This window comes from Talpa europaea, assembly GCF_964194135.1.
Source record: "Talpa europaea genome assembly, chromosome: 16".
NCBI classification, from domain to species: Eukaryota; Metazoa; Chordata; class Mammalia; order Eulipotyphla; family Talpidae; genus Talpa; species Talpa europaea.
In genome coordinates this window covers 41,446,909-41,465,133 of record NC_140084.1, presented here as the reverse complement: position 1 = coordinate 41,465,133, position 18,225 = coordinate 41,446,909, and the positions used below count along the sequence as shown (strand labels likewise).

The 18,225-nt window shown below is 51.4% G+C and overlaps 1 protein-coding gene across 1 annotated transcript; it reads right to left on the bottom strand.

The window, feature by feature from the left end:
* Nucleotides 1-465: 465 nt before the first annotated feature.
* ACP7 (acid phosphatase 7, tartrate resistant (putative)) lies at nucleotides 466-16,123 on the bottom strand (the record flags this gene model as incomplete). Its single annotated transcript, XM_084256682.1, has 12 exons — nucleotides 466-531; nucleotides 1,956-2,093; nucleotides 6,315-6,386; nucleotides 6,517-6,584; nucleotides 6,665-6,722; nucleotides 6,805-6,912; nucleotides 7,012-7,126; nucleotides 7,235-7,297; nucleotides 7,534-7,657; nucleotides 8,515-8,697; nucleotides 8,946-9,146; nucleotides 16,003-16,123. The coding sequence occupies 12 exons, from the start codon at nucleotides 16,121-16,123 to the stop codon at nucleotides 466-468; spliced, it is 1,317 nt and encodes a 438-aa protein (XP_084112808.1).
* Nucleotides 16,124-18,225: the final 2,102 nt, after the last annotated feature.

Here is an 18,225-nt window from a genome sequence, read left to right as displayed (position 1 = left end):
GGGGGGGGGGGGGGAGAAAGTCACTGACGCCCCCTGCTGGACAGTGGCATCATGGCAGCTCAGCCCCCGCTGTGTGATTCGGCACTGGTGATGCTTCTCACATCTCCCCACAAGGTCGGGGGGTACACAGGAGGCATCCCCAGTAGAAGTGCAGAGTCCACGGAGCCGTAACTAGAAGCCTCTTTATTCCTGAGGCCGTGGGCACCCGGCCCAGTCGCTGCTATGCAGGAGGGCAGGGCTGTGCACCCAGGACCTAGCCCGCCTCACTCTGTGCCAGCACACCTGTCCTCCCAGCACAGTCAGCCAGAGGTCCACCTCTCCAGGAGGAGAAAGCTGCCCCACGCAAAGGGGGGGGGGCTCAGGAAGGCGAGGGAGTCAAGGCCTGCCCTGACTCCCCAAAGAGCAGTGTCTGGGCATACCAACCAAGGCAGCAAGACCTGGTTCCTAATAAGGACCGCCCCGTCCCTAGAGGTACATCATCCGGCCGAGCAAGGGTCTCACCACCCAGATGTCATCCACAATCTTCCCATCCTACAAGGAATGAAACCAGAGAAAGTCATGAGGACTAAAAGCCCAGAATGTGGGGTGAGAGCTCAAACCCCAGCTCTACCACTCTCTGATGGGCTGTGTGGCCTTGGGCCAGCTGTCAGACCTCTCTCAGTTCTCATCTGAGCGGTGATAATGGCAGTAACAGTCCCTACCTCTCAGATGGTGTGGGGATTAAATGGAATGTTTGGAAAGGCTAAAAGGGAAGGCAGCAAATGGCAAGGATTGTGTGAGTGTAGGGCCCTACTATTTTTTTTATTTTTTATTTTTGTGGGACCCTCGCCGGCAGCCAGGAAATGAACCAGTGCTGCAGAGGCTGCAGGCAGCCTCGCAGCCCAGTGCTCAACAGCTGCACCACCAGGGGAGGCCCCACAATCCTACTATTTTAGAGCAAACCCCAGAGTCAGGTGAACCTTGCTTAATATCCCAGCACAGCCACTCCCCATGGGGCCTTATGCATGTGATCAGAGACTCTAACCCTAACTTCCATATTCCATAAACCAGGGAGAATATTCCACAAACCAGGGGGAACTGAATGAAATAATGAGTAAGAAAAGCCTGCCCTGGTGTGTGTCCCACTCTGCAAATGGTTACTTGTCATAAAAATAACCTAGTCTTGGGCCTCCCTGGTGGTGCAGCGGTTGAGTGCTGGGTTGCGAAGCTGCCCACAGCCTCTGCAGCACCGGCTCAATCCCTGGCCTCCGGGCGAGGGTCCCACATGGCATCACCCTCCCACACTTCTGACTGTACCCAGTGCTTGCATAAATAAATAAATAAATAAATCTTTAAAAAAATAATAATAACCTAGTCTTTGGGGTGAGATCCCAGCTTTGCCAGCCTTTGGCTGTGTGACCCCGGGAAAATTACTTGCCCTCTCTGAACCTCAGCTCTCTCATTTGCAAATGGAAAGATAATCAACACCTACAGGATTATTGTGTCAGTTCTAATAAAGTGTCTAATCCAGCATCTGGTACATAGCAAGTGATCAATAAATCATAGCTATCATTATCTTAAAATTAAATGGCAATAATAAAGAAAAGTGAGGCCTGGTTATTTGGGGCCATCTAACCTTAAATCATCCGTCCCACACACATACATTATATCACCCTCTTTTTTCTTCCCCTCCTTCATGTTGATAAATACCTTGAAAATTTATGTGTTTCCAAAACTGTTCTAAGCACTTTACATATGCTAAGTCATCCACCCCCTATATCATCCCATGAGACAGAAACTACTGTCATCCCCATTTCACAGATGGGGAACTGTGGCTCAATGAGGTTCAATGGGTAGCGTGAGGTCATCCAGCTGGTAAGAAGCAGAGGCAGAATTGGAACCCAGGATTTCCTGTTCCAGGGTCCACATTTTAACCATGAGGCCCCAACACCTTGGTGCCACCCCTGCTGACCTACCTGGTCATCTGACACCTGCTGGATGTGGACGTGGGTCCCGTTGAGGATGTGGAGCCGCGTGTACCCATACTCTCTCACCCGCACGGCGCTCCAGGGCCTCGGGAAGAGGGTGAAGGGGGTCAGCAGCTCCTCGCAGCCCTGCCGGAGACAACTGCTCAGACCCGGGCCTGGGGCAGGCAGAGGACCCGCAGGGAGGCAGAAGACTGCTGGGTCAGCCCTGCTGCCCCCGAGGAAGACAGTTGGTTTAGATTTGGCCTCGATGAGGCTCACAATTGAGTGTTTTGACCCAGCTGGGCTGACTGTGCCCCTGCCTTTGAGGTCTGGATGAGATTTCATTGTAGAAGTTTCTGTAAAAGCCTTGAGCTGGAAGTCACCCAAGAGCCCATCAATGAGGGTCAGTTAAATAAATTATAGAATAGGGTCTCCCTGGTGGCACAAGGGATTAAGTCTCAGCACTATGAAGCTATCAGCAGCCACTGGGGCATGAGCGCGATCCCCAGCCAGGGAGCTACCCACACGGTGCAGTGGACCTCTTCTGTCTCACCCACTGCTCCCCTCAGCAGTGTATTTCGGTCAGTCTGCCTGTTCTGCTCCCCACTCTGTCTCTGGTGAATCCTCTGACCCCTCACACCTCTGGCTTACACCCTAGTTCCTGTATGCATAAATAAAAAAATCTTTTATAAATAAACATATAGATTATAGAATAGCCAGCACAAAGCAGGGTGATTCAGAAAGATGGCCAAGATGGACTGTTAAGGGGAAATGACAACTCACAGGCTAGAGGAAATAAGTAGGTCAGAATGCTTTTAAAAATCACCCACGCCTGCAGGACAGGGGCTACTCTTTAGCGTGGTAGAAAGTTAGGCCAAATGAGCAGAGAAGACGAGGGAGCTGGGAAAAAAACACCAAACTGATAGAAGCAAGAATCATCGGTGGATGGTAAGACAAGGGGTGAAAAGCTGGCGGGAGGACAAGATATTTACATAGTCTCAGAGTAGCTTTCCAGGAGACACGTGCTAATTACAAAAAGGATCTGAACAAGTATCTTGTCAACTACAAAGCAGAAAAGAGAAACTCTGGTGGAGAGTGGCCAGACGCCCCTCTAACCAGCTGATCAAAGTGGACATTATGAGTAATGAGACAGGTAAACACCTCGTGCGCACAAGGGGAAACTGAAGCTTCCGGGGCACATGGCTACAGGTGCATTGAGAAGAACACGGTATCACTTCTGTGGATTCTTACCAAAATGTGTAACTTCGATCTAATCACGAGCAAATATCAGACCAAATTGAGGGCTCATCTACAAAGCCACTTTGCTGTACTCTTCAAGTGTTTCAAGGTCAGGATAAATGAAACAAGAGTGGGGAAATGTTTCTGATGAAAGGAAGCTAAAGAGACAAGACACCCGAATAGAACCTGTATTCTTAGACTCACATCTGGGCCAAGAAAAGAAGTCCTTGCTTTGATTGAAAGGACATGAACGGGGCGCTGGTTAAATGTGAGGTTTGTAGATTAGGTGACGCCATGTGAGCAATGTTAACTACTGGCTTTAGATTTTACACTGTAAGAATCACCCTGCAGGGGCTTCTCTGGCGGTGCAAGGGGTTTAGGTGCAGCACTATGAAGACTTCTGTGGCCACTGCAGCACGAGTTTGATCCCCGGCCAGGGAGCTACCCACATGGCGCAGCAGACCTCTCCTGTCTCCCTGCTGCTCCCCTCAGCAGTGTATTTTAGTCAATCTGCCTGTTCTACTCCCCACTCTGTCTCTGGTGGATCCTCTCACCCCCCCCACACACCTCTGACCTCTGGCCTGTACTCCAGTTCTTGTGTGCATAATAAATACATCTTTAACAAAAAAAATCACCCTGCAACTTACTCTTCTTTGATCTGAAAATAATAATAGTAACAATAATAATATATTTACCTAGAAGCAGAGGTGAGAGAATCAGAGATTAAACCAAATGTGGTTAAATGTCCACATTTGGGAAATCCTGGTAAAGAAGAAGAGATGGAAAGCTTTTGTATTCCTTTTGCAGCTTTTCTGTCCATTGAGATAATTTCAAAATTCAAAAAAAAAAAAAAAACCACAAAAAACCTAATCCGTGCTGAGAAAGGTCAGAATAGTACTCACCTATGTGCTAGAGGCATCATCTGGGGCGGGTGACATTCTACTCCTGCCCCCAGTGTTGGCTGCACAGAGACAGGCAATGCCAGGGGTCACCCTCAGAGACCCCAGTGTTTGGAGTTTTCATTGGAGTTGGAGGCACTGGAGTTTTCAAGCCTCCCCAGGTAATGCTAACACGCCCCAAGATTGAGACACACCAGGCTCTGAATCATGATCCAAATTGCTTTTACCAGCAGGCAATGCAGCCACACATCTCCATCAAGACAGCGGCTCCCTGGTAGCTGCACAAAACATTTTTTAAAGGCCACTCAAGAGGCAGGACACTGGAGAATGGGGCCATGAAGAGGTGCAGACAGCTGGTGTTCACCTTCTCCCTCTGTACAGTCTGATTTTTTTTTTAGATTTCTCTATTTCTGCATACAAGAACTGGGGTGTCGGCCAGAAGTGCGGGGGGTGAGAGGATTCACCAGAGACAGAGTGGGGAGAACAAGTAGATCTACTGAAATACAGTGCTGAGGGGAGCAGCAGGCGAGTCAGGAGAGGTCTGCTGTGCCATGTGGGTATCTCCCTGGCTGGGGATTGAACTCAGGCCTTATCGGTGATAGCACTGAGACCTAACCCGTAGGCTACCAGGGAGGTCCTGTACAGTTTGAATTTTGATCACAAGTGGTTCTGACTAATTTGTAAGACTGAGCTTAAAAAATTAGCCCTCTCCACTTGTCGAAGGGATGGATGCCAAGGCCGGGGCAGGGCAAATACAAAATGCTCCTGGGGGGCCTCCCTGGTGGCGCAGTGGTTGAGCGCTGGGTTGTGAAGCTGCCCGCAGCCTCTGCGGCTCTGGTTCGATCCCTGGCTGTTCCCCGGCCACCAGAGGAGGATCCCACATGGCGCGCGGACCTCTCCTGCCGCCCGCTGCTCCCCTCAGCAGTGTACTTCGGTCCTTCTGCCTGCTCTGCTCCCTGCTCTGGCTCTGGTGAATTCTCTCACCCTCCCGCGCTTCTGACTGTACCCAGTGCATGTATAAATAAATAAATAAATAAACAAATGAATAAATCTTAAAAAAAAAAAAAATGCTCCTGGGGACCCTGACAACGTGGCACATTGAGAGGACACAGGAGCCAGCCCGGAGAGTTCTGGGGACCCTAGTGGAGCAATCGATCAGCAGAGCAGTGACAGTAGTACTGAATTCTAACCCATAGGATGGAATTAATTAGCCATGCATTCACATAGGCCTGAGTCAATAACCAACTGACCAAAGAAATGGGGTGCAAGGGAGAACTCATCGGCACAGGAGGCAGCTAGTGAATAGATCTAGCAGGGATGATGGCAATAGGAGTTTCCAGAAGACAAGACCCACTGTGCGATTCAAACATTAGTGACTGAAAGTGTGAGGAGAAAGAGGACATGAGCGAGACCTGAAAGTCTCTCCCCCAAGATATTTATACATTAAAAAGCGCCTATAGGGGCCTCCCCTGTGGTGCAGTGGGTTGAGCATAGTGCTGTGAAGCTGTCTACAGTCTCTGCAGCACGGGTTCAATTCCCGGCCAGCCAGGGAGATTCCCACATGGCGCTGCAGACCTCTCCTGCCTTGCCTGCTGCTCCCCTCAGCAGTGTTTTCAGTCCGTCTGCCTGTTCTGTTCCCTTCTCTGTCTCTGGTGAATTCTCTCACCCTCCTGCGCCTCTAAATAAATCTTAAAAAAAAAAAAAGAGCCTATAATAATTGCACCCTCTGGCACTGAGGCCATGGCACACTGCAGCTGTCTGGCCCAGGACGCATGAGGTGAATCTTAGTGTGAGACAATGCACAAAAGCCGGATCGAGGGGCCTTCTGCAAACACCACTGGCCACGCGTCTTCAAATGTATGGAGGATGAAAGACAAGGAACGACACAGCCAGCGAGAGATTATAAATACCTTGTGGATTCCTACGACAGCTAAGTCGTTTCTGTAGCGTCTGCTTGGGGCTGTAATGATATAAACCCTGTGCTCTGGGCCTGTCAGCAGACCAGGCCAGCCCCCACCCCACCCCACCATTCAGTGCCCTTGTGACTTTGATGAGTTATCTGTGATCTGAGCCTCTGTTTCTGCATCTGTGCAATGGGCGCGTGACAAAGCACCTGACCTCCCGGGTGGAGACTTAGTGCTGGTGACGGTATAAACCTCCAGCTGGCACCAGGTCTCCCTCAGCAGAGAGCCAGAGGAGAGAAGCCAGGGTCCCGTCCCGGCCTGCTTACAGCAGATCCTGTGATGATGTGGACAGGACCTCGCGGGTGGGTGTAGGGTGTCTCCCAGCTGCCGTTAAACACCTGAAGAAGGGACAGGGGTGGGTTAGGGTCAAGGTCAGGGTTAGGAGTGGTCACATCTATCATGCCAGGGGGCCTGACCAGGGTCGACTGACCCCAGTCGTGCAGGCCCTCGGGCCATCCTGCACCTCACCTGGTAGTTGTAGATCGGCCACAGTCGCTCATACGAGTGCTCGTGAGCCCACAGCTGCAGGTCGACCCCTGAGACAGAGCAAGAGCGGGGGGTAAGGCCCCTGGATCCCCAAGGGCCAGGGGGCAGGCCTGGGCTGGGGGTCACTCACCATACTTGTAGAAAAGGTCCTCCAGCCCAAAGAACTTGCCTTGGAGGCCTTTGCGCACCTGGGCAGGAAGCAGAGAACGGGAGGGGTGACCGGGCTGCCTGCAGGCCAGGCTCTCAGCGCCACCCCAGGAGGGTCCTCACCTTGCTTTCGTGCCGGGTACAGTCGTCCAGGTCAGCATTGGAACAGTACATGGGCCTGTGCCCCATGGTGATGATCCACGGCCGGCTGGCCCTGTTCTTGTTGGCTTTCTAGAGAGAGCGCCTGAGTGACCGACTGGAGGGAAGTGAGGAAGGCAGGAGCCGGGGTGGGGAGGCAGGCCCCAGGGGTTACAGGGGGCCCGAGTTTACCTGCAGGTCACTCTCCAGCCAGTGGAACTGTCTCTCTACCAGGTGGCGGCCGTAATGGAGGAAGAAATAGACCTCAGTGGAGAAGGAGATGATGTGCGCGGGGCCCACATCCCAACTGGGGGGGGGGGGAGGCAAAGGGCAGGGGTCAGAGAGGGGCCTCCTCAGCATCCCCTGTCCTTAAGGGGCAGGAAGCCAATTCCCCAAGCCCCTGCTTCAGCATTACCTGTACCACAGCCCTTCGTTGTTCCCTGGCATGCTGAAGCGAGCCTTGTAGTTGGAGAAGTTGCTGGATAAAAAGAAGAAAAATGGTTGGAGGGGAGGATCTGGGTGCCCCCCATCTTCCCTCCATCAGACCCCGAGTCTGGCTCCTCCCTCCTCTCTTTTCTCACCACCACAAAGGACCATGCATTGTGAGGAACTAAGGTAGGACTCTAATAGGAAGGACAAGTCCATTGCCACTGACTGGCCCTGCCCCTGAGGTCCCTGAGGCCCCGCCCCCAAACCCCAGGCCCCGCCCCTCACTAGCGCTCCTCGTGGTTCCCAGGACAGGTCATGTAGGGCAGGCTGGCGGCCACGGGTTCGATGAGTCGCATGAACCTGTCCCCGACGCGAGCATTGTCCTGATCCATGTTGTAGGCAAAGTCTCCTGGGGCATGGGGAGTGGCCGGGGAGGGGCAGGGAGAGAGTGAGCACCCAGAATTGAGAGACCTGGTGGCTCAGGTGTGAGCTGAGCACACCTTGGCCTCTGGGCCCTCGGGTTCTCAGATCCCTACCTCACACCCACGTGGATGTACACTTGGAATCATTTCCTGAAACTCTGGTCACCGGGACCCACGCAGCAGCATGCTAGGGCCCTGACCACAGCAACGCCCACCTCTGCCCCCCACCCAGCCCCCTCCCAGAACAGCTGCATAAGGTGGGACTGGTTTGGTACCAGGCACCAACTGCTCTCCATGTTTAATCACCTGGACCTTCAAATCACCCTCCGACATGGGCCTCATCTTATCCCCACGACAGATGGGGAAACTGAGGTCCAGCGGGGTAAAGTGCTCACCAGAGGTCACAGGGCTGGTGAATGAAGACCGGAAATCAAAGTCTGGGAGTCCCGAGTCTTTGAACCATGGGTGCCCCCACGGCCATCTCCATGCACCGTCTCATTCCCTGTCCCCTCAACTCACAACAGCAGCACCAGTCACAACTCACACTCACGTAGCGCTCACAACACCCCAGGCTGTGCCGACCGATTTCTCCACAACTGTCCTAGGAATTCTGAGGGAGCAGCAGCTTGAACCGTATTAATCCCCAGGAGAAAAGCAGCGTGAGGGGTTCTAAGCATCCAAATCGGGATTTTGGCTTGACCAGAGACACCATCCGAGCTATTCTCATCACCTCACACCCGCACCCCCACCCCTTCATAACCACACTGGCCCGAACCCCCATCCTCCTGTGTGGCTTCCACCCGCCCCCTGGGTTCCTTTAGGTGCACCCTCGCCAGTGGCTCACCCACATGGAGAACAGCATCGTACATTCCCTGCTGAGCGTCCCTGCGCAGCCGGGGCAGGGCTTTTGGGTTGTCAGCCCCCAGGTCCCCAAACACAGCCAGTCGGGGGCTCCAGTGGGGCCCATTCTTCAGGGCCCTGAAGCGAAAGCGCCGGCTCCAGCCCTGAGGACTGCCGCAGCGGTAAACTAGGGGGGAAGGTCATGATCAGCAGGGTGTGCGCAGGGCCTCCCCTCCACCCCACTTCCACTGGTGGGGCAGTCAGTGACCTGACCTGGACCCCTGTCCTGTCCGCCTCACCCCAGGTACCCACCTCCTTCCACTGCCTTATTTTCATCCCAGGGGCTCATCACCAGCCCCGCCTGAGCCTCCCAGGGGTAGTAGCTTCTAGTCCATTTCTCTTCCTGTCCCCCCCCTCAACCCAGAACCCTCTCACCATACTGGACCCCGGGCAGCAGCCCCCGCAGCGTGACTCGGTGCATGTAGAGCTTCCGCCGGAGGATGCCCCCATCCACGAATGGACTGACGGCGCCCTGGGCCCGGAAGGGCAGGGGTCCTGACGGCTGCAGCCCGAACTGCACTTCTGAGTGGGCTGGGACCCAGGTGGTCCAGGTCACAGTCATGGAGCCTGGCTCCCCTGGGGAGAAAGAGACGGAGGGGACCGGGCATTGGGCAGGGGCAGAGGGAGGGCAATACCTCGAGAGTGAGAGACTCGGGAATATTCGGTAGTTAAGGACCCAGGTTCTGGAGCTACTCAAGTTTGACCCCCCCCCCACACACACACCACTTCCACTTTCCTTGGACAAGAAGTGGCTTTGCCTAACTGATCCTCAGCTTCCTTATCTGGAAAGTGGAATAATAATAGTGTTTACCCTATAGTGTTGCCAGGAGGCTTAACTGAATCAATACAAGAAAAACACTTGAGGCCTCCCTGGTGACGCAAGGGGTTAAGCGCCGCATTGTGAAGCTGTCCACAGCCTCTGCAGCACAAGTTTGATTCCCGGCCAGTGGGCTACCCACATGGTGCAGCAGACCTCTCCTGTCTCGCCCGCTGCTCCCCTCAGCAGTGTATTTCAGTCAGTCTGCCTGCTCTGTTCCCCGCTCTGTCTCTGGTGAATCCTCTCACCCCCTGCACCTTTGGCCTGTACCCCAGCTCTTGTATGCATAAATAAATAAATCTTTAAAAAAAGAAAAAAAAAAAACACTTGAGACAGTGCCTCGCACAGTCCTGCCTTGCTTAATGATGCTTCAGTCAATGACAGACCACAGATACGCAGCAGTCCCAGCAGGTGATACCATCCAGCCTAGATATGGGGTACCCTGCACCATCCAGGTTTGTGTGATTACACTCTGTGACAGCCACACAATAAAGAAATTGTCAGATGAACAAGATTGTCTCCCTGAACAATGATAGTGAGGGTTATAGAAGAGAATGGATACTATTATTAATATCATTATTTATTGTGTGCAGGCCTTGTGGCAAACATTTTTTATATACATGATATCATTGAGGGGTTGTAAACTCAGGTGTCTAGAGGCCAGTTAGGTAATAGAAACAGGGACAAAGTTCATGTGTAAGGAGTGAGGCAGCAGGGAGTGGTGGAATGTGTGGCAAACAGTAGCCTCTGGAGAATCTAAAAGGGGCAGTCACCTATTCAGTGATAGCTGCCACTATCTGTCAATTTCCATTCTTTTTTTTAAAAAAGATTTATTTATACAAGAACCGGGGTACAGACCAGATGCGCGGGAGGGTGAGAGGATTCACCAGAGACAGAGTGGGGAGCAGAACAGGCAGACTGAGGAAATACACTGCTGAGGGGAGCAGCGGGCGAGACAGGAGAGGTCTGCTGCACCATGTGGGATTCTCACGGCCGGCCGGGATCGAACCCGCGCTGCAGAGGCTGCAAACAGCTTCACAGCGTGGTGCTCAACCACCTGTGCCACCAGGGAGGCCCTCAACTTCCATTCTTTATGTGGTGTTTTTGAATCCCAGGATATAGGTAGACAAATCCATACTTTCAAGAGATAGCTTCAGAGTCATAAGTGTTAGCAACCAAATCAAGGTTTTAAAAATACCCTGTGGTACAGTGTAATGTTAAGAGCATAAGTGCTTACTCCAGCAATGGGCCAATGCATCCACATAAGGTTGTCCCTTGCAGCAATGTGTGTGACTGCAAAATGCAGAAACCAAACCGAAACGTCCACACATAGGAGGGAATGGATGGATAAACGGCATCATACCCATTGTGTGGAGTACTATGCAGCTGTCAAAAAGATCTTGGCACTTATATGGAATGTTCAGACCATACTGCTAAGAAAAAAGCAAAGTACAGGGTCCTCCCTGGTGGCACAGGGGGTTGGGATGCAGCACTATGAAGCTATCAGCACTGTGAAACTGTTCACAGCCACTGCAGCACGAATTCACTTCCCAACCAGGGCGCTGGCCCACATGGTGCAGCAGACCTCTGCTGTCTCACCCACTGCTCCTCTCAGCAGTGTATTTTTGTCAGTCCACCTGTTCTGCTCCCCACTCTGTCTCTGGTGAATCCTCTCATACCCCACACCTCTGGCCTGTACCCCAGTTCTTGTTTGCATAAATAAATATATCTTTTTAAAAAAGAAAGACAAAAACAAAGTACAGGAGAGCATCTCTTGTCAGCCACTCTTCATAGGAGAGGATATAAGAAAAGACCCAGATATGTGCTCATTTGTAAAAACTGGGTACTGAAACTGAAGAGATGGATTGTGTAGCTGGGGTGGGCAGGAAAGGGTTAGTAAGAGGGGTAGGAAGGGAGTTGGAGGAATGAGGAGGACCCTTATCTGAGTCTCTCTGACTGCTATTACTAAAGTAATGCTGCTGACTTCCTTCACACTCCCTCAAAATAAATTAACAATTAAAACCACCCAGGATATATGTGTGTGGCAGTGGGGAGGGAAGCGGCGTGGAGTATAAACACTAACAAATTACATAAATATACTAAAAAATGAACAAGGTGGTCACATGGACAGGGGTGGGGAGAAAGTCACTGTGGGAAATAATGATGTGGTAAGACTCCAAAGAGGAAGGACAGAAGCGCCACTGTTGAGTCTGCACTTCTCACGGGGATGCTGGTAGGCGACTCTAAAACCATTTGATGCCTCTCCTAGCACTGAATGAAGTCCATTGTGAGACAGGAGTGAGGCTTCTCAATACTGGAGGAAAAAGTTACTGCCTTGAAGGACTGAAATCAGAGGCCCAAGTAGGAACTCACAGATACAGAAATACAGGTGAGTGAGGCATATCAGCAGCACCCATGGGAGGTCTTGATGGACAGTAGTTAGGATTCAGGGCTCTCTCTCTCGACACATACACAGAACCCATCTGTGTCTGTGAGCAAGGCTGGAAGCTCTCACGCCTCAGTAGCCACAAGCACACCCAGCGCTCGGATCATAGCTTCTTTTTTCTTGGTTTGTTTTTTTACATTTTGAAAGGACAGCCTTATTAGGAAAAGGAGAAAGAAAAAGAGGCACCTGCCAGTCTCAGGTGGGCAGGAGCCTTGTATCTTGCCAGAGCAGAAATTATATTGATTCAGATCTAAGTTTCTAAATCCCCATTCTCTGATGGAAAGAACCAAGCTTCTTGGAAAAGTGAATGATTCCAGATATGGAACAGGAAATACACAAGATAAGCCTGGAATAATGTGTGGTACCTGTAGGTGAGGCAGAGCTCAAGAAATGATGGTTGAAGAACCCAAATCCAAAGACCAAATCCAGGATCATTTGAGCCACAAGATAAAAAATGATAACCCAGGGCCTTCCATGTGGCACAAGGGGTTAAGCACTGCACTATGAAGCAATCCTCAGCCTCTGCAGCACGAGTTGGATCCCCGACCGGCCAGGGAGCTACCCACAAGGCGAGGCAGACATCTTCTGTCTCGCCCATGCTCCCCTCAGCAGTGTACTTCAGTCAGCCCGCCTGTTCTGCTCCCCACTCTGTCTCTGGTGAATCCTTTCACTCCCCGCATCTCTGGCCTGTACCCCAGCTCTTGTTTGCATAAATAAATAAATCTTTTTTTAAAAAAAGATTAAAATAAAATCCATGGAGAATAAAATCCATGGAGTCTAGACCTATGGAAATACACAATAAACAAACAAATAAATGGTGGGAGGAGAGTCAGCCCTTCCTTAGAAGGGCTTCCTTAAAATTTCAATTAGATGGAGAGAGGAAATTAGGAAATGTAAAAGTCATAATTAGGCGAACACCACACTAGTTGTGGCAGACAAGATCCACTTACAGATGCTGAAATTAGTGGGCACAAGTTCCGGGAGAAATATAATGTGCAAGATATTCACTAACTACATAGTCTTAGTATCAATAAAAACTTTGGTTGTAATAATAATTTTTTTGTTGTTGCTCATAACCACTGCTTTAAAACTACTCTTAGTATTTTTTTATTAAATTTATTTATTTATGCATACAAGAACTGGGGTACAGGCCAGAAGTGTGGGGGGTGGTGAGAGAATTCACCAGAGACAGAGTGGGGAACAGAAGAGGCAGATTGAGTGAAATACACTGCTGAGGGGAGCAGCGGGCGAGTCAGGAGAGGTCTGCTGCGCCATGTGGTAGCTCCCTGGCTAGGGATCGAACTCACGCTGCAGTGGCTGCGGATAGCTTCATAGGTTGCGTCTTAACCCCTTGAGCCACCAGGGAGGCCCTACTCTTAGTATTTTTATAGAACGAATGAGGTCATCTAAAATGTAACATCCACTGTACATTTTTTTTTTGTTTTTAAAGTATTGTATTTTTAGTAGCCCACTATACCTTTATATTAAAAATTGATGGACTTAAAAAAATTTACTAGCTACAAAGGAAAGCATAAAAACTGCACCGTGGAGAAACTCATCAGTCTTCTCCTTGAACCTCACTATGAAGGTCAACATCACCAACCACGCCCACACTGATCGACCACACCCACATCGAGAACCCTCTGCCGCCAGACAGCAACACGGACTCACCGTCACCCCTGTGATGTCTTATCTAATCCAATCCTGAGAAAATCTCAGACAAACCCCAAGTGAGGGACATTCAACAAAATAAGTACTCAGAAGCACTCAAAAATATCAAGGTCATGGCGAAAGACAAGACTAAGGAGACAGGACGACTGAATGCAGTTGGGGGGGGGGGGTCTGTACTGGATCCTGGCACAGAAAAAGGACATTCCAGAAAAACTGGTAAAAGTCAAACGAGGTCTGCGATCTAGTACTAGGATACAGTCACATCCTTGTACCAAGATAATAGGAGACGGCAACATTAGGAGGAACTGGGGAAGGAAGATAAAGAAACTCTAATATTTTTGCAAATTTTCTGTGAAGTCTAAAATTGGCAGGAAGGTTTGAATTGTAAATCAAATATCATGGGCTCTTGAGCCGCCTGTCAGGGTTCAGATTCCAGACTCTGGGACCTGGGGTCACACAGTTCATCTGTCTGAACCTCAGTTTATTCTCCTGCAAAATGGGAATGCCGATAGTAGCTACAGCTAAAGGTCCAACCGGAGGTTAGATGAGTTATCCAGCTGAAGCTCTCGGGGAGAAAATATAGTAAGGAACATACGCTCCTCATCATCCCATTTTACAGAGTCCACGTTCACCTGGCCAGCAAAGGCCAAAGCCAGTTCATTCATACCATGGCAGATTCCACATGGCAACTAACCTTTAAGAAATGACCTTCTTTAAAAGTGTGAAGGACACCAAAGAACTAAGAAAGACTGAGGAATTGTCATGATAGGGAGGCACATGGCGTTGAGATGCGATCTGGGATCCTAGATTAGGATAAAGACATTAGTGGGAAAATGGGTAAAATCCAAATAAAGTCCATAGTGTTCAGTTAGTGATATGATACCAGGGTCAATTTCTTAGCTTTGACCTTGGATGCATGAGATTAACAATCGGGAAGCTGGGTGAAGGGTGTACAGAGACTCTACCATCTGTCGACTCTTCAGTCAATCCTAAATTATTTCAAAATAAAAAAGCCAGGCCTCTCTGGTGGCGCAAGGGGTTAAGACGCAACCTATGAAGCTGCCCTCAGCCTCTGCAGCATGAGTTTGATCCCCGGCCAGGGAGTTACCCACCTGGCTCAGCAGACCCCTCCTGACTCTCCACTGCTCCCCTCAGCAGTGTATTTCAGTCAATCCACCTGTTCTGTTCCCCACTCTGTCTCTGGTGAGTCCTCTCACCTCCTGCACCTCTGGCCTGTACCACAGCTCTTGTATGCACAAATAAATAAATCTTTAAAAAAAAAAAAAAACACTATGAAATTCTACGTAAAAAGCCTTCCTTTTTCAACCAACATGGTCTGCATTTGACCAAATTTTCTTTCTATACATCATCCAAAGCACAACATCAAGGCAGACCGGAGCCGAAGCAGACACACTGTGGCAGTCTCCTGTTAAGCCAGACATCGAAGATATTTAAAAAGATGTAAATCACTGTCATTCTCTTCACTCAGTTTCTCTTGTAAAATGTAGGGTTTTTTCCCCTGAAAAATGACATTTCCTTTACAGCAGAATGGATTTATTGTGAATAATTTTAAGAGACTTAATAAATATTCTTAAATGTCTCAGTTTTACTTTCTAATGTGGCAAATATGGTGGCTATAACTCACATGACTTGGCTATAACTCACATGACTTTGAGGTTCTTAATAATTCTGGGCACTGCTCAGGAGTCCTGAGATAAAAGCATGGGCATTGGTTGTGGGTACGTTGTAAAAACATACATTTGTAGAGATTTGAACCTGGGACTATACAGTGGTGTAAACCAACTTTACCTCACAGAACACAATTGTAGGAAAAGCCAAACCAAACCCAAAACAAGTGCACATGGTACCTCAAACTAAGCTCTCTTTTCCCACTTGCCAGGTAAAATCACATTTACTCCTCACCATGAGGTCACACTAATACTTCCCTGATTTCTAGACAAAGAGGTGAGACCAGAGAGGTTAATTCACCTGCCCTATGACACACAGCAAGTAGCAAAGCTGCGATTCAAACCCAGGCAGTGTAGGGGCAGAGGAAGCAGAGACCCAGATCTTCCCATCACGGTGCCTCCCCACTGCCTGACCAATGCTCAGGAGGCAGCCTTGTTGGGAGGAGGTGGCAAGGGCTGAAGGAAGGGTTGAGCAATCTAGTTCTGACATCAGAACTTGGTTGGTTTCTGCCACAACTGATTTTGGGGCTTACTGTCCACCAGTGGTCAGGTTCTAGGGACACAGAGAGCGACACAACTCGCAAGGACAGCAGCAGACCCCTTTAGAGAGCGCACACTACAGGCCTGGCACCAGAGTCATTTCCAGCATAGCAACATGTACTGCTGCTTGTGATCCCCACTTCACAGAGGCGGACTACTGTGGCTCAGGGCCATGAGCTTGACCTCGGGTCTCACAGAAATGTGGGTTCCTGAGCTCCCAGCCAACTAGGCCTCGCTAGGAAGTCACAGGGAGGGGTGACAGACACTTACCTGGGTAAGACAGATGAACTTGTTCAGGGACAGCACTGGGAGGTTCTGGGGCTCCCCTGACGCCCAGGGAGAGAAGGAGGAGCAGACAGCAGCAGGACCAGCAAGGATGAAGGGGATACATGGTAGGGGGAAGGTGGGGGGGCAAAGCGGGGGAGAAGGGGAAGGGTCCGGAATAGGTTGGAGTCTCAGAGCCACAGCAGGAGGCAGCTGGGAGGATGGTGTGGAGGGGGTCAGGCAGGGTCACAGGGAGGTTGGCAGGACCGGAGGGAGGTCTTCGAGGGGCGGCTGTGCAGAGCTACAGAGCAAACAAAAACAATGACCAGTGCTTGGCCTTGTGGGTTAAGTCTTTTGCATAGATTAAGTCATCAGAGCCTCACTACATTCCTATGCGCAGAAGCTACCCTCAGCATCGCCCCATATCGCACATGAGGAGCGTGAGCAACCGGGTGATTCAGTCGCACAGCGAGGATGTGATGAGGATGGCTTTCAAGCCAGGGTCCCCTGGGGGCTGCTCGCTCTGGGTGCACGAGGCTTGGGAGGGTGGATGCTCTCAGCTTGGGAAGCTGCCTTGGCAAACCCATTTTCAGCTGATGTTAGCACAGCCCTCATTTTTCTACCCTTCTCCCTAGATCTCTAACCTCCGCCCAGCTCGCTGGGACCTCACTCTCTCCTTCTATTGTGGTCCCAGCGAACCCCATGGCCCCCGTCCACAGATTCCTCAGAATTCCACCCTATCTGAAGAGGTGCCCCATTCCCTGGCTCCCCTCCCCAGCATCCCATCCTGCCTTTGGTGACCCCAATCCCCCCACTCCATCTCCACCTGCGCTTCAGCTGTCTCCCCCGGTCCTGCCCGGCCTACCCACCCCCCTTCTCCCCTGTTCCTGCCTGGCCAGCTCCAGTTCAGCTCTGGCAAGACCTGCCCCGGCAGAGCCAGGCTGGACTCTCAGTCTGGAGGCCAGTCCAGGGTGGGGGCGCCCTCCCGGACCCCAGCTCACCCTCGGGGGCGCCAGCTGCCGGCGCGCGGCTCGGGCCAGCACAGTGCTGGCGGTATTTATGAGTGTGAAGGCGCGGAGGCCTCCCGCCGCCCACAGCCGTCCCAGCCCCGGAAGAGCCTGCTGTCTAGAAGTGACGGCCTCCCCAGACAGCCGGGGCCCCGGGTCCCACAGGTCCGGCCGGTCCGGGGCGCCCCACGCCCACCCACCCCCGGGGCGGGGCAGGAGGTTGGAAGGGGGACCCGGGAAGGCCTGGTACGCAGCCACCACCTCCACCTCCGAGCTGGCCACCAGGCGAGCATCGGGACAGGTAAGGCTGCGCGCCTCTCAGAGCGCCCCACCCTGCCGCTTTGGAGCCCCCGGGGCATGGACAGCGGCCCCCACTCGCTGCGCAGCCAGATCCACGCAGGTGTGCCGGCACCTGCGCCCTGGACCCAGGGGATTCCCCCCATCGCGCGTCCTCTTTTCGCTCCATCTTGCTCCTTCCTCCCTCTCCAAGCTTAGCCCCGGGACGTCAAACCGAAAACAAAATTAAAGCCACAAAGGACAGCGCCCTGAGGGTGAAGGGTGGGGGAGAGGAACTGATCCACCTCCCCGGCCTCCGTTTCCTCACCAGTGAGTAAAATGAAGGGGGTGATCGTGCAGACCCCATGGATTCTGAGGCTTAAACGCGTTGACACAGGGCATTTCACGCTAAGAACACGGCCTGGCCCAGGGCAAGGACAGAAGAGCCAGCTGTTCTTATCGGCAATGCCTGAACTCGGGAAATTGCCCTGAGGTCCAGGTGAGAGCCAGAGAGAACTTTGCTGTAAACCTTTGTGATCCATTTGAAGGCTGTGAGTGGCTGGCCTCAAATTATGCTGGGGGTGGGGGGCTCGGGGAGGGGGGGCTGTGCGTTCATGGAGCAGCAGGAAAGTCTGAGGGGCCACAGTTTTCAGCTGTTCCCCCTTCCTGTTTGCAGAGAGAAAGGCCCCCATCTTGGCTTTGTAATTCAAAAATAGCAGTGTCTGCAGGTTGGGGAAACAGATTTCAGAGACTGAGAATGGGGGTTTGGAGGTATTGCACAGGGAGGATTCCCCCTCCCTACCTTCTGGAGTCTGATTACAGCTTAAATTAAAATAAATAGAGGCTGCAAGTCAGACTCAAATACCCTTAACCCCCTCCCTCCCATCCCTGCCAATTGTACCCTCTCTCTAGGTTGAGTTTTCTGGTGGTCTTGCCTTTGCTGTTC